Source organism: Akebia trifoliata, chromosome 6 (genome assembly GCF_017979445.1).
Source record: "Akebia trifoliata isolate Shusen 1 chromosome 6, ASM1797944v1, whole genome shotgun sequence".
NCBI classification, from domain to species: domain Eukaryota; kingdom Viridiplantae; phylum Streptophyta; class Magnoliopsida; order Ranunculales; family Lardizabalaceae; genus Akebia; species Akebia trifoliata.
The window spans coordinates 8300176-8323873 of NC_141380.1; the positions used below are offsets into that span (position 1 = coordinate 8300176).

The window sequence follows — 23698 nt, forward strand, 5'->3', positions numbered from 1 at the left end:
AGTCAAGATCATCAAAATCATCCACATCCAGGTACATCTCGAGGAATGGAAAGGCCTAAAAACCTCCCTAAGTAAGTCCAAATCATAAAATATAAAAAAGAGAGAGAAATTGAAACCAAATTTAACGAGATGAATATGATTGGGACGGGATGAGTGAACTCGGTCTTCACATCACGATTTAAAGATGCCTAGCATGGCATTTTGGTAAAAAGACATTGGCCGAGCGGGAAAGCCGGGAAGAGAGAGTTTGAATCTTAATTACAAAGTAGAAACAAAGTGCCTTAGCTTTGTGTAGCATGGTTTTTAAACTTGGTATTACGTCTCGTCTCGTTCAACTTTGATACCGAGTTGACTCGAATGATACGTCTCGTCTCATTTGCATTGTCTCATTTGATATTGAGACAATGGTTTTTAACCATTTAAAAAATCTGAAAAAAATTCAGAAATGATTCCTATTAAAAAATGAACCCAAAAAAGTATAAAGTAAAAAAAAAAAATCGATTTGAAAGTGAAAGAATAAAGGGTTGAGACTTTAACTCGTTTGTATCGGTTAACTCAGACAAGATTTTGAAAATCTCGTCCGATACGTCTTGTTTAACTCGCGAGTTAAATCATTATTGCGTTATCTCATTCATATCGTCCGAGATAATCGAAAATATCATCCGAGACGACTCGCTTATTTCATGATACGCGGCCGTCTCATAATACTTGGTGAGTTGGTCTCGTTGGGCTCAGATACCGAGTTAACTCGGGCGACACGTCTCCGTCTCCAACGAGTTTAAAAACCATGCTGTGGAGGTGGAAGAAGTGTTTGTGAGTTTGAAAGGGTTTTTTATTTTGGTTTTTTAGGGTTTTGGAGAAGAGATGGCTAAAGCTATAGCAGAAATAGAGGAGTTGCCTAAGGCTATCGTGCGCAGGGTAGTGAAGGATAAGCTCTCACAGTCATCAAACGAAGGAGAAATCTCGCTTCAGAAAGACGCCCTCCTCGCATTCTCTGAGAGTGCTAGAATCTTCATCCATTACATCTCTGCTACGTAACAAAATCTCTCTCTTTCTCTCTCTCTCTCTCTCTTTGTATCACATTCTTAGTTTTCGTAAGAAACAGAAATTAGATTTTTTTTCAAGGAATCGATTTGCAATCAACAGTTGAACTTAAATACTTTGAATTCGTAACTACACAATTAAAATTAGGGTTTTAGGTCATTTGATTGTGAAGATCAAGAAGTTTCAGGAATCATCTGCGACTATATACTGTTTAATAACCAATTTTGGATTTGGGAATTATTCGTTATGGGTTTGGTTTGGTTAATTCTCAATAAAGTTTCATAACGATTTCGGGGATTATACAAAGAGGTTTTGTGGTTTCTTCCCAAAACCCATGAGCTTCATTTTCTATAAAAATCCCTTTCTTTTCTTGAGATTTGATAGTTGAAGAAGAAAAAAAATAATAGTTTGAATGGTAAAAATGTTGTCCTTTTATGCCATTAATTTAATAAATTGCCAATTAATCGACTGGTCCCCTATTTGTGCAATTTATAATATTTTTGAAAAATTCGGAGAATTTTGTGACTATGGTCTTGATAATTCTGTGTATAGAAACTTCATGAGGATTTTGAGTTGCATGGATCTGATAAAACAGTGGAGCTAGGGTTTTAATGGGACTAATTTGAACAAGCAGTGTTCTGAACTGGCTTGTTCAAGTCCTCTTGCTAATGATCTAAGCCTTGATATTCATCATGGCACTCTTTTGGGGCCATTGATGCTTGGATGTTTGTCTAGTCCCTTTGCTTACTGTTGAATTTGAGCATTATTCGTGATGTACATCGGCTTTCTGGCACTTATCTCAATGCCTATGATCGAGTTTAGATGCGTCGAAGAAATCAACAAAATTGACTGAGTCAACTCAGTCGAAACCGAGTCAACTCAGTTTGACCAATTAAGTCAACTTGGTCCAATCTTTGACCAGTCCACAATACCTTGTCCAACTTCTCTTAGGACCCTTTCTTTTATTGAGTTTCTATTTTTAAGTTACTTAAGTAGTTCTAGTTAGTTTCTATTTCAATGAAATTTCTATTTTGTCTAGTTTCTAATTTGTTTTATATTTCTATTCTTTTCTAAATCCTTTTTTGTTTTTTAGGTTATAATTAGAAGTGTTATTAGGTATCCAAGTTGAGTTCTAATAGGATTAGAAGGTTATAATATGTTATAGATAGATTAGAAAGTTAACTTTTTAATATTTTAGAAGGTTTCTAAGTTGTCATGAAGGAGTTATTTATATAAGGAGTTCTAATAAACAAATTCAACAGTTAGTTTTTTTTTTTAGATTTATTAATAATAATAAATAAATAAAGAGATTTTTCTCCCATTTATTTATTTATTTTTAGCATAAGAACCCAAGAAACCCGATATTGGTTCTTAATTTTAGTGTTTGAGAATGATTTCCATCAATCTCAGACTTCGATTGAAGTTTCTAATCTATTTTGCTCGATATAGAGATTCTTCGTTTCTCCTAGTTCTTGAGATTTCACTTTAGAATCTGATTTTTATATGAACTCTAAGTTTGTGTGTTCTACCCTACATCAATTTGTCACATTGTCACAATATTTATCTCTTCTTCTTTTTTTATGACGAGGGTGTCCAGACCTGTAGGCTTGACTGCAAGGGTGAGGCAACTGGCCTCTTAGAGCACCATATCTCACCCAAATCCCTCTGATGAATGCAATACCCTACAAACCATACATATCAGGTAAATTGGGATAAATCCTAGTGGGTGGCCAACGAAGGGGCTTGAACTCAAGACCAGGGTTACCCAATTCATTATTAAGGAACCAAACCGCGAACCAGTTCATAGTTCGGTTCGTGAAATGCAACGAACGAAAGCAACTATGTAGGCATCAAAATTTTGATAAGATCCCTACATCTTTTACAAATTACAAGAAAAATCCTAAAAGTTGTAAATGGGTCACACAACCCATTAATTGACTGGGAATGAGCCTTTTATAATTTAGGTTTTGGGTATTTCAGATAAAGCCCATGATCTACTAAATCCAAGTGATCCACATATTTAGTAATGATGCCTACAAATAGAAATTTGTCGACAATAAATTTCAACAAATCTACCTTGAGATTTGTGAAATATGCTCGCAAATAATTTTATTGATTTTTTATGAAAAGGATCTACAGATCTCAATGTTTCCTCTGATTAACAGTTAAGTACAAAATAGTGATGATGCATGTAACTTTTTTTCTCTCCGGACTTTACGTTTTATCGGCTAAAAAGGTTGTTTTGACGTTGGTTTTTTGTGTTTGATATTCTGTAGAGGCTTCTGTAGATTTCTCTTCACTCTGAGTTTTGCGTTTTATTGGCTGAAAAGGTTTCCTTGACTTCCGGAGAAGGGCTTTATACTTGATCTTCTCTTTAATCGGAATTTGAATCTTTGAAGAACGTTTGCTTTGTCTCTGGAAAAGGGCTTAAGAACTTTTTTTTCTCTAAAGGGAGAGTTTCTGTCTTCTGAGAGAAAGTGATCATGATTCCCTCTCAATGAGAGAGGCTCTTGTATTTATAGACTTAAGGATAATTTAGCTTTCCAATTATACCCCAACTTAAAGACATTTGATTGGTTTGTTTAAAGGTTAAACTTGTCAAAATCCAATTTTCAAGGGTTCTATGAATTACTATTGGGCCAAACTCATTTATTTGGGTATAAGGTCAAATACTAAATATGTGGATCACTTGGATTTATTAGATCATGGGCTTTATCTGAAATACCCAAAACCTAAATTATAAGAGGTTCATTCTCAGCCAATTAATGAACTGTGTGGCCTATTTATAACTTTTGAGGTCTTTTTTGTAATTTGTGAAAGATGTAGGGATCTTATCAAAATTTTGATGCCTACAAATGCCCCTTCAAGGATGCGTTATCAAATGCATAGCTAACGACGATGTTTCCTTGAGCATGTTGTAAGGAATGTGGATGGTGGATGAACGTTATCCTTCGATACCTTAATTTTGAAACAATCTTTTATGAGCCTCCATTTTTTTAGGATGTACTCAATGAACCACTTTCTTATGATGTACTTGGTGACTTCGAAAGACTTGAGTCTAGCCACGTTTCTTTTGGAGAACTTACTCACATCACCATATTTTTTTGGTCCTTTAGAAATTGTTTTCCACTCATGATCGTGCAACAAGCTTTCTTGGGAGAAAAGACTACAAGATCGGATCACAATCCAATCTCAATGATCGTAAGGTGACGTTAGTAATGGGGCCGTCAATAATGAGAAGATCATTATTCATTCTCAATGACCTCTTGAAGGCATTCGAGTAATTAAACTCCCTTATGTAAAACATTGTGCCATCATACTTTTGTACAAATAATGCAAACAAGAGGTATTTTCATAAAGCATGAGATAGCTTGGATATGAGATTTTTCAATCTAGCTCTCTGAAACAACACATGGCACTTGATTTTCTTTTTCAAATCATTATCTCAAGATGAGTTTATTGACAAAGATGTTGATATCAATTACATGGAAAATGTCACATGCCTTTGATTGAACTCAAATATTTGCAGGAGATGACATCATAACATTGAGGTGGCAAGAATCAATTAAAAAATGAGGTGGCAAAGGAACAAAGACCCAAGAAGGGAGTTGATTGATTTTTTTATTTTTTTTAAAATCAGTTTAGTAGTTCCTCAGACATTAAGTGTCAAGCCAAAAAGAATAACTGTATTTGAAATTTTGACTTTTGGCTAACAAATGTAAGGTCCACAATAGGTCATAAAATTTTTCCTTTGGTGATGCTATAACACAAGCATAAAGGAATTCGTGTGGGAATTAAACTCCATGTGAGTGTTTGAGAAAAACTAAGCTCACAAGCTAATGTGTTGGAATAACATGTTAGAGTTGGTATGCAAGAGATGTATCGAATCAAATCCATTTGTTTCCCTGTACCACATGCAACAGATTCAACTCTCTTAAAACTCTGTTCTAATGGGATCACAGTTGAGATTGCAATTGTTTAGGTTGGGAGATTGGGTTTTAGATTTAGGATATTATCTACTTGAAGATACTAAGTTTCCCTTACTTTTAAACGTATCAAGGGATCCATCTTCAATTATATTCATCCACTTCAACCCGAACACTAACGTAGAGTTGCAGAACTCCACATATCCCTTCTTTATAATCGATGCAAGATGGCTGCAACCGATTCACCTTTAACGATTCATTTCTTCCCCTTTTTTTTCTGTAAAACCATTGAGGTTTAACAATTAAAAGTTGAGTGTGTCAATATAAGAAATAACAAAAGAAAATCTAAAACTCTTCCCCTGTTCTTTTGTTCTTCCTCACGCTTCACATCTCTATTCTTCTTCTTCCTCACATTTCTGCTCCGCTCAACAACATTCCTATTCCTTCTCCAACTCTTCTCTAAAACTACTTCTCTATTTATTCTTTTCTCTCTGCCCCTTTTCTCTTAAGTTTTTTTTTACACTATCATGAGAATAGAGAGACAACGCACACCAGCAGGTATACTCTTCTCTCATCTTTCTTTTATTTCTCTCTTCTTGCTTTATTTTCTTCTTCTTATTCATTTGTTTATAGTTCTGAAAACATGAAAATATTTTCCTTTAAAGAACAAAAATTACCATCTTCCATTGATTTCTTTCTTGTAATCCAAGAACCAAAACAGGTATACTTTCTGATTTGATTTCTACACTTTTCTCTTAAAAAAAAAAAATCTTTACCTTTCTTACTCATTCTTCTCTTTTTGTTTGTCCAGAGATAATATGTAATTGAAGAACTTTGGATTCTTTGTCTCCTTGTGGTTACAATTCAAATTCCAGGTGTGTCCTCTCCTCCTCATCTTCTTTCTTGTATTTGTCTTTCTTCTTCTCTTTCTTTTTTTTTCTTTGGTTTTCCCTTTTTTACTTGAATTCTTCCATTCTAAACTCTAAACCTTTGAGATCTTTTTAAGAGAGTAACCTTTTTGGAATGAGAATCAAGACCGGCAAAGCTGAGCATTTTTTGGAAGTTGAGAAAAGCTTTTAAAATACACTCACATGGCATAGCCATTGATACAATCAAATTCTTTTCTTTAGCATTTGTGACTAGAGCAGCCCAGTCTAACATTGAACTTTCTTTATGATTTTTTTTTTCTTACAGATCTAAAACTATCAATAGCATTGATATAAAGATCTGATTCTTTTGAACCGATTATAAAAGTATGGACCTTAGTCATTCCTCTCTTATTTTTTTAACTTTATAGCATAGCATATATATATATATATATTTTTATGAATTGTAGCAAGAATTACAAACTGGGAATTTGTCAAAAACGTCGTGTGATGAGAAATATGTATACGCAGAAGAGCCATGCGACGATATTTGTCCATACCGGTTGGCCAATCTCTAAAGTAAATATTCATTAGTAGTGCTCAGGAGTGGACAATATCAACTGGCTAGAAGAATCACAGGTCGCAAGATTTGTACACGCAAAAGAACCATGCGACTAAATATTTGTATAGTCGGTTGGCCAATCTCTAAAACAACTATTCATTAGTATTGCTTAGGAGTGAACAATGTCAATGGCTGACAAACTTCAACTGGCTAGAAGAATCATGGGATGCAAAATTTGTATACGTAGAAGATCCATGCGACAAAATATTTGTACAGTCGATAGGTCAATCTCTAAAGTAACTATTCATCAGTAGTACTTAGGAGTAGACAACGTCAACTGGCTAGAAGAATCACGAGATGCAAGATTTGTACATGCAGAAGAACCATGCGATGAAATATTTGTACAACTAGTTGACCAATCTCTAAAGTAACTGTTCATCAGTAGTACTTAGGAGTGGACATCGTCAACTGGCTAGAAGAATCACGGGACATAAGATTTGTACACAGAAGAACCATATGACGAAATATTTGTATAGTCGATTGGCCAATCTCTAAAACAACTATTCATCAGTAGTACTTAGGAGTTGACAACGTCAACTGACTAACAAATGTTAACTAGGTAAAAAAATCGCGGGAAAAACGTCAATTGGTTAGAAGAATCACGAGTCACAAGATTTGTACACGCAAAAAAACCATGCGATGAAATATTTATACAACCAATTGGCCAATCTCTAAAGCAATTGTTCATCAGTAGTGCTCAAGAGTGGACAACGTCAACTGGCTAGAAGAACCATGCGGACGAAGTATTTGTTCATGCCCGTTGGCCAATCTCTAAAGTAACTGTTCATCAATAGTGCTCAGGAGTGGACGTCTACTGCTAGAAGAACCATACGACGAAGTATTTATACATGTTAGTTAGCCAATCTTTAACACCAGAGCATTATTGAGCATGATGGCTTTTATTTTATTCATACTCTTATATATTTTTAGTCAATGTGACACTAGTATTTAGTGAGACATGATATTTTTGAATAAGTGTGTATTTATTTTTTGAATTCCACATAGATGGCTAGGGACACTCTTTCCAAAGGTTTAAGGAATAAGAATCGTTTCAAATGGAGCTTATAGCGTGAAGGTTGGGTAGATGACCCTGCAAATCATTCTCAGAAGGGAAAATGACTTTGTTTTCCCCATGTTATGATGGTCATTCAAGAGGAGGAAACATTTCATTTGTGGAGTTGAAGCTTGTCGTGCACACACCAATGACCGGTCCTTTGAAGGCACAGGATACAGAAAGTGACACATCACTTGATATGACAACTTTAAGTGAATATCCTTCAACAACTGACGTACTCCCTAGAGATGAGTTTGATACAGAGCGTCAACTATCTTTATGTCATCTTCCACATCATGATCAAACTCGTAATTGTCCACAGGCTATTTTGGCGTAAAATATCATGCAATGTTTCATTCGATGGGGTTCGGATATTGAATCTCAAGGTGACATTTGATATCTCAGTGGTTTTTGGGATTGAAGCTCGGATGTGAGTCATAAACTGCTGAACAAAAAGTCGACAGCTTCCTTTGGTGAAGTTATATTTGTAGTTAGTAAGGAGTACAGTCGTCCTAACAGCATGTATCAGGTTTTATGTGAGTTTTGGTGTCTCGAGACCAACACTTTTGTGACAGATCGTGAGGAAGTTGGCATTTATTTATGGGAAATGCAAAAGATTTTTGAGCTTTCTATCATGGGTGAGTATTATGAAGAAGTGGTGCCCAGTTTCGATGAACTCATGGGTTGTAATGGTATTTTAGGACTTCTTTTTTCTTGCCAATATCTGTTTAAAGCATATGCTTTACTGATTTTTGAAAATAGGAGTAACTGTGTTAGCCATAGTGAGTGATTTGATTTTTGGTACACCAAAGTTGAATTAATTTCTAATCCTCGTCTGACGGTGGAGTATAAAGAAAAGGCAAAATCATTCTATTTTGATCGTAATGGCCGTCAGCATCGTAGAACAAAATTACTAAGACCTTTTTCTTCTCGAGTTACTTTGGTTAAAGGGAGTTGTAAAGAGAGAAAATTCATTTATCAGACTCGATTTTCCTATGAATCAGAATATTGAAGATGAAGCCATGATAGCTGCATATTTCTCCGTGTGGTTATGTCGTTTTGTTTTCTCTTGCGAGGATGGTGATGCTCTTCGTCCAAGCACTTTCAAGGTAACAACGTTGATGGCCTGAGGTATTATATTCAGTTTGGTACCTCTATTTCTATGTTGTTTGTACAAAGGTCCAATTCAAACCTATTTAGGTATAAAAACACATATAGTTGTAGGTGTTTCTACGAGTTATTATCCTTTCATTGTTTGTTTGTGTGGAATGGACTTCATTTTCCTCAATGAGTATTTGGTGACTTTGATGCTGACTTTGGACCTTTGTATTTGGTTCGCACAACTGGTGCTTCCAACTCATATTTTTGTTGGGAATATAGTACTAAGGATGCGAAGGATTTAATCCTCACAATGAGTTTTAGTGATTTTAAGTAGCATCCTAAGGAGGTTTGGTCGCTAAAAGGTCATAGAAGGATATGGACTGATAATAGTGATGACATTTCTAAGATTCAAGCTTTTATGATAAGTTGTCGTGTTTCGTTGTGGTAATGTTTGCGATGTGGAAATGTATAGTCCTCACAAGTTTGCACATCAACAAAGTTTTCGTCAACGTATCCTTGGAACTTCGATTTCTTTTCAAGATCTGTGGACGTGATAGAGTTATACTGTTTGTGGTTGTCTTTGACCCATATCAAGAGTCCAGTCAACTTTTTTATTCCTTCAAAAGTACAAGACATGAGTTGGCAATTTGATTAGAGTTATAGAGATTGGTGGGTTCAAGACGTAGTGCCTCACTTGGATGTTCTTGATTTATGTCTTCTTGAGGATAGCGTTTTCGTTCCGAACTTTAATTTTGACGAAAGGAAAGGAGTTGAAGATTGTGAGGCGCATCGTACTTTGCTTGCCACGCAAAAATCTTCTCGAAAAAGAAGAATAGAGCATACGCATATTGATGAAATTTAAAAGATCATTACGAAGCCTAGATTTAAATTGTATTTAAAAAAAAATACCAACAGTAGCAACTACTCAAACGGAGCTGGCCAACATTTTTGGGGTAAATGTAGAGTAGACTGTTTATAAATCAAGCCCTGTGGATTCTTTGAAGCCTGTTATTCAAACTGAGCCTAATGATATGGGTGTGACTCTGGGCTGGCAAGAAGCTAAAGCTGAGAATGATGTCTCTTTCAGCCTATAAAGTTACTTCAAGTTCAACCACATTAACAACAAAAATAATATACTTGTATAAGGAAAGAAGAGAATTTTATTAATTTCAAATGAAATAAACAATATTATAATTTCCTAAGTCTTATACAATGAAAAAATAAATAAATAAATAAGCTTAATATAAAAAAGTAAGGTTCCAAAACTTCTTCAAAGATTCCCTCTTTGTTTCGCAAGTAGCTACTTCATCATCATCAATGAATGGAGCATTAGATAGGCGAGTGCAGTCTGTCTCAACAGTAAATAGAACCTCCCCCTCTTCTCGAACTTGGGTACTAAGTAACTCTTTAGAAGCAGCGACTTGTGGTAGCAGTTCTCTAATCTGAGTCAACTCGTTTTCTAACTCAACTTCTCATTTAATCCGTTCAACTCTTTTTTCATTAACTTCAGTCAGTTGTGTGCGTAAACTATCTATTGATTGACGTTTTAATTGCGCTTCTTGGTCTAAGACGGATAGCTGAAGATCCCTATCATCTGTTGACAAAGATGATAAAACTCTCTCTCGTCTTCAAAAAGATACACCTCCACTCCAACAATAAGCGACTCGAAGAAATTTACAAAAAGAATAGAGTCAGTTCTGAAAGTATCCTTGAGAGAAGAAACGATGACAGGATATGAAAAGATTGTCATTCTCAAAAGTTGGAAAAACCAATATTGAGCATCAACTCAACCTTAAATCGAAGGAATTCATCACAAGCTCTATGCAATGCTTGTTGTACGCATAAGTCGATGATACCATCATGCAAGGAAGCTTGTCGAGTTTGGGTAGAAACAATAAGCATTCCACGCAGCTTCGGGGCAATCACGGATGAATCAACTAACTTATTAGAAGTAACGCCGATGTGACAGGATCTGTATGTGTAGTTGAAGTTGATGGAGTACCACGTGAACTTTGACGAAAACATGAAAAAATCTCGTTCCCATCACTTTTCGAAAGGTCTTCAATACCAACCAATTTTGAAATCCCTCTACTAAGATGACTGACATTCCAAACATCTCCCATACCCGAGAAGGCAGGGAGGTTTACAAAATCTTTTGGGTCAAACAAATTAGCAATGGAGTATATATGGGTTGATGATCCTGCGAGAACAATTAAATCACAAAAAAATGTGTATATATATATATATATATATATATATATATATATATATATATACATAAAAAGCGTGAAATTTTCAACAAAGAGAAAATGTGTAAAATTACCTCTCCTAGGAAACAAATCATTCTCAGCTTCAACTTCTTGCCTACTCGGAGTTACACCCGTATCGTTAGGTTCAGTCTGAACAACAGGCTTCAAAGAATCCGCGGGGCTTGATTTATGAACAACCTGCTTTACATCTACCCCAAGAATGTTGGCCTGCTCCGTTTGAGTAGTTACTGGAGTCCGTAGTTTTTTTTGAAACACAATTTCAATTTAGGCTTCGTAATGACCTTTTGCGTTTCATTAATACGTGTATTCTCTATTCTTCTTTTTCGAGAAGGTTTTTGCGTGGTAAGCAAAGTATGATGCGCCTCACAATCTTCAACTCTTTTCCTTTCGTCAAAATTAAAGTTTGGAATAGAGACGCTATCTTTAAGAAGAAAGAAATTAAGGGCATCCAAGTGAGACACTACGTCTTGAACCCACCTATCTTTATAACTTTTCTCAAATTGCAGATTCATGTCTTGCACTTTTGGAGGAATAAAAAAGTTGACCCGGCTTTTGGTCTAGGTCAAAGACAGCCACAAACTGTGTAACTCTATCACATCCACGAATCTTATAAAAGGAATTGGAGTTCTAGGGATACGTTGATGAAAGTCTTGTTGACGAGCAAACCTGTGAGGACTATACATTTTCACCTCGCAAACATTACCATATCGAAACATAACAAATCCAGAACGACAGCTTATCATGAAAGCTTGAATCTTAGAAATGTCATCACCATTATCAGCCTGTATCCTTCTATGACTTTTTGACTGCCAAATTTACTCAGGATGCCACTTACAATCACTAGAACTCATGGTGAGGATTAAATCCTTCGCATCCTTAGCACTATCTTCCCAACAAAAGTATGAGTTGAAAACACCAGCTGTGTGAACTAAATACGGAGGTCCAAAGTTCGCATCAAGGTCATCAAATACTCCCAAAGGAAAATGAAGTCCAACCCACTCAAACATATAATGAAGGGACAATAAGCATAGAAGCACCTACAATTATCTGTATTTTCATACCCCAATATGTCTGAGTTAGACCTTTGTACAAACAACACAAAAGTGGAGGTACCAAGTTGAATGTAGTACCTCGGGCCATCAGCACTGCTACTTTGAAAGTGCTTGGACGAAAAACATCACCATCCTCGCAAGGGAGAACAAAACGACACAACCACAATGAGAGATATGCAGCTATCATTGCTTCATCTTCAACATTCTGATTCACAGGAAAATCGAGTCTAATAAATGGATTTTCTCCCTCTTTACGACTCCCTTTAGCCAAAGTAACTCGAGAAGAAAAGAGTCTTCGTAATTTTGTTTTAGGATGTTGATGGCCATTACGATCAAAGTTGAATGATTTTACCCTTTTTTTTATACTCCACCGTCAGATGAGGATTAGAAATCCGTTCAGCTTTGGTGTATCAAAAATCAAGCTACTCACTGTGGCTAATACAATTACTCCTATTTTCAAAAATCAGTAAAGCATATGCCTTGAACAAATAATAGAAAGAAAAAAGAAGTCCTAAAATACCATTGCAACCTGTTAGTTCATCGAAACTGGACACCACTTCTTCATAATACTTACCCGTGAGAGAAAGTCCAGAAATCTTCTGCATTTCACATAAGGAAATGCCAACTTCCCCACGACCTATCACAAAAGTGTTGGTCTCATGACACCAAAACTCACATAAAACCAGATACATGCTGTTAGGACGACTGTACTCCTTACTAGCTGCAAATATAGGTTCACTAAGGGAAGTTGTCAACTTTTTTGTTATGCAGTTTATAGCTCACGTTCGAGCTCCAATCCCAAAAACCACTAAAATATTGAATGTCGTTTCGAGGTTCAATATCCGAACCCTATCGAGTGAAACGTTGCATAATTTTCTGCGCCAAAACAGCCTGTGGTCAATTCCGAGTTTGATCATGATGTGAAGGATGGCATAAAGATGGCTGATGCTCCATATCAATCTCATCTCTAGGGAGTACGTCAGTTGTGGAGGATATTCACTTAAAATTGTTTTATCAACTAATGTGTCCCTTTCTGTATCCTATGCCTTCAAAGGACCAGTCATCGGTGTGTGCACGACAAGCTTCAACTCCACAGATGAAATGTTTCCTCCTCTTAAATGACCATCATAACATGGGGAAAACAAAGTCATTTTTCCTTCGAAGAAGGATCTGCAAGGTCATCTACCTAACCTTTACGTGGTAAGCTCCATTTGGAACGATTCTTATTCCTTGAACCTTTGGAAAAATTGTCCCTAGCTTTCTCTGTGAAATTCAAAAACTAAAAAAATAAATAAACACACTTATTCAAAAATATCATGTCTTACTAAGTACTAATGTCACATTGACTAAAGATATATAAGAATGAAAAAAATAAAAGTCATCTTGCTCAATAATGCTCTGGTGCTAGAGATTGTCCAACTGGCATGTATAAATACTTCGTCGCATGGTTCTTCTAGCCAGTTGACGTTGTCCACTCTTGAGCACTATTGATGAACAGTTGCTTTAGAGATTGGCCAATAGGCATGAACAAATACTTCATCGCATGGTTCTTCTAGCCAGTTGACGTTGTCCACTCTTAAGCACTACTGATGAATAATTGCTTTAGAAATTGGTCAACTGGCTGTACAAATATTTCGTCACATGGTTCTTCTACGTGTACAAATCTTACGTCCCGTGATTCTTCTAACCAGTTGACGCTGTTTATTCCTGAGCACTATTGATGAACAGTTGCTTTAGAGATTAGCCAACTGGCTGTACAAATATTTCGTCGCATGATTTTTCTATGTGTACAAATCTTGTGTCCCATGATTCTTCTAACCAGTTGACGTTTGTCAGCAATTGACACTGTCCACTCCTAAGCACTATTGATGAACAATTTCTTTAGTGATTGGCCAACCAGTTGTACAAATATTTCGTCGCATGGTTCTTCTGCATGTACAAATCTTGCGTCCCGTGATTCTTTTGGCCAGTTGACGTTTTCCACTCCTAAGCACTATTGATGAATAGTTGCTTTAGAGATTGGCCAACCAGCTGTACAAATATTTTGTCGCATGGATCTTTTGGGTGTACAAATCTTGCATCCTGTGATTCTTCTAGCCAGTTGACATTGTCCACTCCTAAGCACTACTGATGAACAGTTGCTTTAGAGATTGGCCAACTGGTTGTACAAATATTTTATCGCATGGTTCTTCTATATGTACAAATCTTGTGTCCAATGATTCTTCTAACTAATTGACGTTGTCACCCAGTTGACGTTGTCCATTCATTAGCACTACTGATGAACAATTGGTTTAGAGATTGGCTAATCGGCATGTACAAATATCGTTGCATGGCTCTTCTACGCGTACATATTTCCTATCACATGACGCTTTTGACAAATTCCCAATTTGTAATTCTTGCTACAATTCATAAAAATATATATATGCGATGATGAAGTTCAAAAAAAAAATATGGGATGAACGACTAGGGTCCATACCTTTATGTGGTTTCGAGGTTGTAGTCAAGTTGTAATCGATTCAAAAGAATCAAATATTTATATCAATGCTATCGATAGTTTCGGATCTGTAAGAAAAAGAAAAGTCATAAAGAATTTTCAATGTTAGACTGGGTTGCTCTAGTCACGAAAGCTAAAGAAAGGAATTTGATTGTATCAATGGCTATGCCATGTGAGTCTGTATTTTAAAAGCTTTTCTTAGTTTCCAAAAAATGCCCAGTTTCGCTGGTCTTGATTCTCATTCCAAAAAGGTCACTCTCTTAAAAAGGTCTCAAAGGTTTAGCATTTAGAGTGGAAGAATTCAAGTAAAAGCGGAAAAGCCAGAAGAAAAGAAAAGAAGAAAGATAAATACAAAAAAGAAGATGAGGAGGAGATGATGCACCTGGGCTTTGAATTGCATCCACAAGAAAACAAAAAACCCAAAGTTCTTCAATTACTTATTATCTCTAGACAAACAAAAAGAAGAATAAGTAAGAGAGGTAAAGATTTTTTTTCTTTAAAAGAAAAGTGTAGAAATCAAAAGAGAAAGTGTACCTATTTTGGCTCTTGGATTGCAAGAAAGAGATCAATGGAAGACAGTGATCTTTGTTCTTTAAAGGAAAAGATTTTCCTGTTTTCAGAACTAGAAACAAATAAATAAGAAGAAGAAAATAAAGCAAGAAGAGAAAAATAAAGGAAAGAAGAGAGAAGAATCTACCTGCTGGTGTACGTTGTCTTTCTATTCTCACGGCAGTGTAAAAAAACACTTAAGAGAAAAGGGGCAGAGAGAAAGGAATAAATAGAGAAAAAGAAGTAGTTTTAGAGAAGAGTTGGAGAAGGAATAGGAATGTGGCTGAGTGCATCAAAAACGTAAAGAAAAAGAATAATAAAGACGTGAAGCGTGAGAAAAAACAAGTGAACAAGGGAAGAGTTTTGGATTTTTTTTTGTTATTTCTTATATTGACACACCCAACTTTTAATTGTTAAACCTCAATGGTTTTACTGAAAAAAATGGAGGAAACGAATCGTTAAAGGTGAATCGGCTGTAGCCATCTTGCATCGATTATAAAGAAGGGATACGTGGAGTTCTGCAGCTCTATGTTAGCGTTCGGGTTGAAGTGGAAGAATATAATTGAAGATGGATCCCTTGATACGTTTGAAAGTAAAGGAAACTTGATATCTTCAAGTAGATAATATCCTAAATCTAAAACCCAATCTCCCAACCTAAACAATTGCAATCTCAACTGCGATCTCATTAGAACAAAGTTTTAAACGAGTTGAACTCTCTTTCAAATAGAGTTGAATCTGCTACATGTGGTACAGGGAAACAAATGGATTTGATTCCATACATCTCTTGCATACTGACTCTAACATGTTATTCCAACACATTAGCTTGTGAGCTTAGTTTTCCTCAAATACTCACATGGAGTTTAATTCCCACATGAATTCCTTTATGCTTTTGTTATGGCATCACCAAATGAAAAAGTTTGTGACCTATTGTGGGCCTTGCAGTTGTTAGCCAAAAGTCAAAATTTCAAATACAGTTATTATTCTTTTTGGCTTGACACCTAATATCTGAGGAACTAATAAATTGATTATAAAAAAAAAAATCAATCAACTCCCTTCCTGATTCTTTGCTCCTTTGCCACCTCATTGATTTTTGGATTGATTCTTGCCACCTCAATGTTATGATGTGATCCCTACAAATATTTGAGTTCAACCAAAGGCATGTGGCCTTTTCCATGCAATCGATATCAACATCTCTGTCAATATACTCATCTTGAGATAATGATTTGAAAAAGAAAATCAAGTGCCATGTGTTGTTTCAGAGAGCTGGATTGGAAAATCCCATATTCAAGCTATCTCATGATTTATGAAAATACCTCTTGTTTCTATTGTTTGTACAAAAGTACGATGGCACAATGTTCTACATAAGAGAGTTTAATTACTCGAATGCCTTCAATAGGTCATTGAGAATGAATAATGATCTTCTCATTATTGACGACTCCATTACTTACGTCACCTTATGACCATTGAGATTTGATCATGATCCGATCTTTCACAAATTACAAGAAAGACCCTAAAAGTTGTAAATGGGCCACACAGCCTATTAATTGACTGGGAATGAGCCTGTTATAATTTAGGTTTTGGGTATTTCAGATAAAGCCTATGATATAATAAATCTAAGTGATCCACATATTTAGTATTGGGTCTTATATCCAAATAAATGAGTTTGGCCCAATAGTCATCCATACAATCCTTGAAAATTGGATTTGAACAAGTTTAGCCTTTAAACAAACCAATCAAATCTCTTTAAGTTGGGGTTTAATTGGAAAGCTAAATTATCTTTAAGTCTATAAATACAAGAGCCTCTCTCATTGAGAAGGGATCGGGATCACTTTCTCTCAGACGACAGAAGCTTTCCCTCTAGAGAAGAAGAATCTCTCAGGCCCTTCTCCAGAGACAAAGCAAACGTTTTTCAAAGATCCGGACTCCGATTAAAGAGAAGATCAAGCATAAAGCCCTTCTCTAGAAGCCAAGGAAACTTTCTCAGCTGATAAAGTTCGAAGCCCGGCGAGAAGAGAAATCTACAAAAGCCTTTACAGAAGATCAAGTACAACAAAGCCAACATCCAAACAACCTTCTCAATCGATAAAACGCGAAGCCCGAAGAGAAAAAAAGCTACATACGTCATCACTATTTTGTACTTGACTGTTAATCAGAGGAAGCACTGAGTTCTGTATCTCCTTTTCATAAAAAATCAATAAAATCATTTGCGATCATATTTCACGAATCTCAAGGTAAATCTGTTGAAATTAATTGTCAACAAATTGCATTTTACTTTTGTTTACATCCCCCTCCACATGTTTGATAATATTTAAGATATCCCCCTAAAATTTCAAGCTAATAGCATGCCCCTTTGACCTTGGTCTTTTTTAATAGACTACTGAAAATGACATATGCCCTCATCTTCAACTTATAAATAAAAAAAGATTTGACCTTTTCTTCCCAAAATCTATCATCTTCAATCTCTTTTTTATCCTACTCATCACTTCAACCTTCAAATGCCCCTCATCTCTGTCTACCCCTATGAACAAGGGTTCATTCTTGAGTGGTGAACTGTGAACCCGAATTTGAATTGAATGACCACGAATCAAGTGACATAGCTCAAGTCCTCTCCCTTGTTGGAGGAAGGTCTTGGTCACTACGCTCTCAACACTCATTGGTTCACAACTATCTTCCTTCCTTAAGAGTAAGCTAGAGAGGTTTATTAGTTTCCATAGTCTTCGTCTAGAGAAATGATCCCGGTCTAAAAGGTTCTTCCTTTGTACCATAACTAGATGAAGTATCTAAAGTTGTTTTAAGAGTAGTCAAGAACGTGTATGATAAACTGGAGAATTCTATATAACCATGAACTTCCTCCCAAGTCTATATGTGGGGAAGAGGTCCTCATTTATAACCATCTTAAGCAATTGAAAGAAATTCAATTCTCATTACATCAGTGTTCTCTTGAGTGTGAGTGTTTTAGTGAGTTCAAGTGAATACTGAATACACCTATAAAAAAAAAAGTGAATACTGAATACCCTTTCCTAGGCTTACTCAAGCATAGTTAAAGCATTTTTATAAGTCCCCACTAGCATCAAGTGAAGAAAATTCAAGTCCGTGACAATGATCTAGGCCCGTGTATAAAAGAAATATTTTATAGGAAACCCATGATAAAAATTGCTTAGATTCATTACCATTAACTAGATCACCAATGAATCTGATGTTTGGTGATAGGTCCACTAAGGGCTAGACCACATTCACGGGATAAGAGGACCCAAAAGAGTGTGCTACATGGCATTTTGGGGTGTGAGGTCATTTATACTCAGTGATCCTAGGTAATAATGTTCATCAATTTTGGGAGCGCAAAGAGGTTTCCTCCATTTGCTCCTCAGCCTATAGATTATTAGAAACCATTTTTCAGCTGTCTATTCCCCTCCCAAGAGATGGATTTTTACATGTTAATTATATGTACATAAGTTATTCTAATCATTGGACCACCTGTTAAACTGGCCACAACTTGAAAATTTGATTATTGTAATGTTCTTATAAATTTGATTTTTCCCCTTTCATTGTTGATTGAATGGTCTTACAACACTCAAAATTTTGATTTAGAAAATCTGCAGTCCGTATGAGTGATGACATTTTATAATGCGATGGCCATATGGAGGAGTACATGAGGGAGGATTTAACCCACCATTTAACAAGCTTCACTTTGGATATCTCCAACCTCTGAATTATTTGAATCAGATGGATGTAATAACTATATTTTGTACAGTACAAAGAAAAAGATCTAGTGAAGGTTGCCAAAAAAAAAAATTTCTGGTATAGATAGTTGTGATTACCAGACTTATCAAACTGTACTCCACTTCCCCAACATAAATGTCAGATGTGTGCTTATACTATTTGCATACAGTAGTTGTAGTTTATACTTTATAATACTAATGTCTTGAACTTGAATAATAAACGTTTGCATTACTAATCTTTCTCTTTATAATTTTTATCATCGTTCAAATTGGATACTAACTTTATAATACTAATGCCTTGACCTCCAAAATATATTACTTTGTAATTTTCATGGCATGCTAACTTTGTTAGAGCAATGATAACTTGCAGGGCAAATGACATATGTAAGGAATCAAAGAGACAAACTATCAATGCTGATGATGTTCTTAAAGCACTGGAAGAAATTGAGTTCCCTGAGTTCATTGGGCCTCTTAAAGCCTCTTTAGATGGTTAGCACATTTCCCACAATCCTGATTGAATTTTGATTCATGTGGTTGGTTATTCATAATTTTCTATGAGGTTTGTGAATTTTCTATTTAATAACCTAACAAGAAAACTCTCATATATGAAGTTCATCCCAATAGATCTAATGCTCTCTTTATTACTGCTTAGTAACACATTGTCATCGTCATCATTGTTATTGTTATTATCATCATCACCATCGTTGTTGATGCAAAAACTTGCACCAAGGACTCTTGGCTTCTCGACCGACTTTTAGTTTGAACCGGACCAACTTCGTATGGATCATCAAGGGCTCTTTGTAAAGACAATTTGATTTTCACGTCAGAAATTTGAACTAAGAAAATTATTCCAACTCAAAATAGGTTTGATTTAATGCCTTATCGTCGAAGTTTCTCCCTTATTTATAGATTTTCCTATGTCCATTACAGACCTAGGAGTCCCATGAGGGGTTCGCACCACCCTCCAGCTTCTAGTGTCTCGAGATTGTGTAGTGGTTGGGATCGCCCAAGAATCTTAATTTTGGGTGATTTTGCCTCTAGATTAGTGCTTGAAGGCTCTCTGGATCCCTTTCTCAGACATAATCTCATTCCTAGTTGATTTCTATATCATTTTGTGTTGTAGTTCCATCCATAGTCATGTCTAAGCCCCCAAGCTAAGCAGCTCCTATTATTAAATAGATGCATTGTGGATAAGTATGAGAAAATCAGGGTTTTGTTCTTTCCCTCACTGATTCCAGTTCATTTAAGTGGTCATGGTATACATATTGAGTTCCGGTCGGGTTTCCTCTGGTCAACTTCTATTTTGTACCCTACATAGAAGTTGCCTACATGCATCTTGAGGTGACGCATAATAGTTCAGAGTAATGTTTTGTATGTGTGTGTTTCAACTATTCTTTGTTTTAGAATTTAGCTTCTTACTTACCTCTCATGCAAATGTTCAAAGGACGGGAAAACAAGGGCAAGGTGGTGAGGAAAAGATAATTTAGAAAGAGAAGGGTTCAATTGCATAATTTATCTAATGTTTGTATGACGTCTCTCAAAATAGACTCTAAGAAAGCAACAATTTAGCAGCTAATTAATTCCTTTTCACAGGGTGTATTTCCACCCAAATTTACCCCACTTAACACCATGCTATTTTCTTACACCACCATCAATCGTCTCTCTCTCTCTTCATTGACATCCCACCTCTATTGTTTTGTTCAAACCTCTGAAAGCCAATTCAAATTTGTTGAACTTTTTCCATTATGCATTTTAACTATCAAAGCTCAAATATCTTGGTCATGCCTGATGGTTGGTGGTTGGGGGTCATATTAAATGGTTTGGTCAACTGCTGCCCTTGAGTGGAACAGTTGCCAGTGATCAGGTGAAGAAGAGAGAATGAGAGACTTATTTTAGCATGTTTGATCATTGTCTTTATTTAGACCTTGTCCCAACTATTTTGGTTCAGCTGTTTAGCAATATTCTAATATTCAAAGTCGAGTTACTTCATGTTAGAGCCTTCAATGTGCCAAGAACGCTTGTCATGGGGTTCTATTTCTAGCTTTATCTTTCCTATTATCACGTTGAGACCATTCATTTTTCTCAGCACCCTCATTTTTTTATATTATTCATTTTATGTACATGTTTCTGAATTCCCCAAAATTCAGATTTATAAAGCATAGCTGATCTTATATAACTTTCCCTCTTAGTCTGATTGGTATGCAGTGGTTCCGTAGCGTACCAGAATCACATCCCCACTTTGAATTGGTACTCATATGGGGGTTATTAATACTAAGTGCCAGAGTCTCGCCCTAGACCTTAGTAACCAGAACATCCTATCCTTTCGCTTGGATACCTTAAATTGACGGCTTCACTCCCAAAATGCAGGAGCCTGCTTCCCGAAATGAAGATCTTTGTCCAACCCACTTAGTTGATGACTCTTTCTTCTCTTGATAAATGACATAAAGAAAACCTTGTTCTTATATGTTGAGAAAAAATGATCGTAACGAAAATCTTTTTGATTTAATGTCAGGATCATCTTTTCTAAGGGCACAATTTGTTTAATAAAAACTGGTTAGTTAGATTGGTCAGATTTTGGTTGTTTTGGCATGAGAGCCTAGGTTTGACGGAGATTTAGAGCAAAGGATGACAATGTCCAATTTGATGTTAGACATAAGTCAGAAGGCTTATAACAAGGAGATGCATTATATATGTCTATATTGTTCCATCCCAAAAAGGATGTGAGATGCCGTGCGTTATTAAAATGTAATATATGTAAGATTTATGAGAAAATGGAGGTCCAGAAGAACTACCTATACATCTGAAAATGATCCCTGAAGATTTGTCTTGTCACATTACAAACTGATGCCCATCTAAACGTAAGATCCTAGGATATTTTTGAACTTTGGGCTCCCACATTTTTGCAAAACCATTAATTTCTTTTGAAAGGGATGTAACACAATTAAAATGATGAATTAGAAGGTCTCATTCCATGCCCTTATGAGTTTTGATAATAAATTTTTATACCCACTTTTTAGCAAAACCATTCATTTCTTTCAACATCATGGATGTAACACAATGCTTAAAATGATGAATTGGAATGTCTCATTCTATGCCTTGTGAGTTTTGAATACAAGCTTTTATACGGAAAATGAAGTAGCTTCTGTTGGTAAGCTTTAGTTTCTAGTTCACGGTATGAATTACATCTAGTCTGAGAGAACATGTGAGCTATTACCCTGGTTTTAAAAATAGAATTGCCTTCTTTATGAACTTATGCGGTATCTGCATCCTAACTAATCATTCATACAGTGGGATTTTTCTGGATAGCTTCCACCTGGCGTAGGTGTTCTAACTGTGTAGTTACCAGTCAAAAGAGGCACTCAGGAACTATGTAACTGAAATCATATTAGATTACCGTGTAATTATTATTTTTATTGGTTTAAGTGAAGACAGAGTCCTGATCCCAGTTCTGTGGTATGTACTACCACAAAAGACTTTATCACAGAGGTGCCATGTTCTATCGTGTAATTGATTTTGTTGGTAATTTCCTTATAATACCAGCCATTCTCTCCTCTCCACACCTTTTATATAAATTACTTAAGAGAACATAATCCAGACTTTTTGTGACCTTTAGCTACACCAGATCAGTATGTGAATCTTATTAATCACCAGTGGCAAGGAGCAGGTACATGAGCTGCAACAAGAAACGTATAATCTGTTTAATAACACAAAGCATTTTGATAGATTACCCTGCTAATGTGGCGCATTAATTCCTTTTCTTACGTCTGTCATTTTGGCACTTGAAGTAATTTGCCCGCTCTGTGGATTGCAAAAAATTTCAACTTGAGAACTATGAGGAGCCTATCTTATGGATAGGCTTAAGAAATTCCAAATTTAAAACTTTGGACTAATTTTTTGTGCTAGATTCCCATTGATGTTATGCTTTGTATATATTGCATGTCAATGCTCCTATTTTGTTTACTCTTACAAATATGCTCACCGTGCAGTTTTTGACCACGGACGGATGGATCCCTTTTGTTCACCTCCTCCCATTCTATTTATCATCAAATACAAGGAATATTGATCTGTCTTTATCTTCCTTACTCTCATGATACTAAATCGTGTTTTATGGCATTTTCACTATCAATCAAATCCAATCCCACAAAGATTATTTGGATCATATTTCCTATTCTGTGGTTATCCCACCCAACAGAATTTTTATGCAGCCACTTGGTAATAACAAATTTTTAGAGACAAGGTGATGGGTTAAATAGTTTTCTCCCTTCCCTTTGATGTCTTTGCAGACTTTAGGCTAAAAAATGCTGGAAAGAAGGCAGGCGCAGCCAAGGCAAGGGAAGCAGTTAAGAAAAGGAAAAAAGAGGAAGAAGCAACAGCACAGAATGGACATGGACATGGAGATGGAGAGGGCGACAGAGTAGACAACGATGATGTTGAGGAAGTCAATGGGGATGAAGATGTTGACACTCCTGATGATAATTGACTTGTTTTTTATTCTGACTGATACTTGTATCTGACCAGACAACATCCTTTGTACAGTTTGAGATGATGATGACGCTGCTCAAGTCTAAACTGGATCAGCATTTGTAGGACATCCATTCTTTAAAAGAGTGTTTGGTCATACTTTGAGTTGTGATGTGCTCGACTAGGAGTGGTTTGCTGTTGTTGCATTAAAACATGGAGATTTCAAGTCCTAATTAGTAGCCAGCATTTGTGCCCAGGAGTAAACTTTTGTTGAATGAGAGAATTAGCTATCAATGGTGTTGCTATCTTTCTTTTCATGACCCCCCCTTTACATTTTATTTTTTTCCCCCACTGGTCAAAATGGTGTTAACTGTTACATGCACTGCCCCCTCAAAAAGTCCTACTTGCAACTGTTCAAGTCGGTGGGAGCTGAGGTATTTGTCACTTAGTGGGGTTTCGAACTCTTGACCCCCGCTTTACTAATTAGATGATCTTGACCTTTAAGCCCATGTTTTCCCAGTAAAACAAAAGCTGATAAAA

General features: G+C 36.0%; 1 protein-coding gene across 1 annotated transcript; it reads left to right on the plus strand.

Moving 5' to 3' along the window:
* The first annotated feature begins 803 nt into the window (after positions 1 to 803).
* NF-YB11 (nuclear factor Y, subunit B11) lies at positions 804 to 23452 on the plus strand. Its single transcript, XM_086445676.1, has 3 exons — positions 804 to 1034; positions 19068 to 19186; positions 22981 to 23452. Exons 1-3 carry the CDS (start codon positions 865 to 867, stop codon positions 23175 to 23177), a joined length of 486 nt encoding a protein of 161 aa, XP_086301802.1. The 5' UTR covers positions 804 to 864; the 3' UTR covers positions 23178 to 23452.
* Positions 23453 to 23698: the final 246 nt, after the last annotated feature.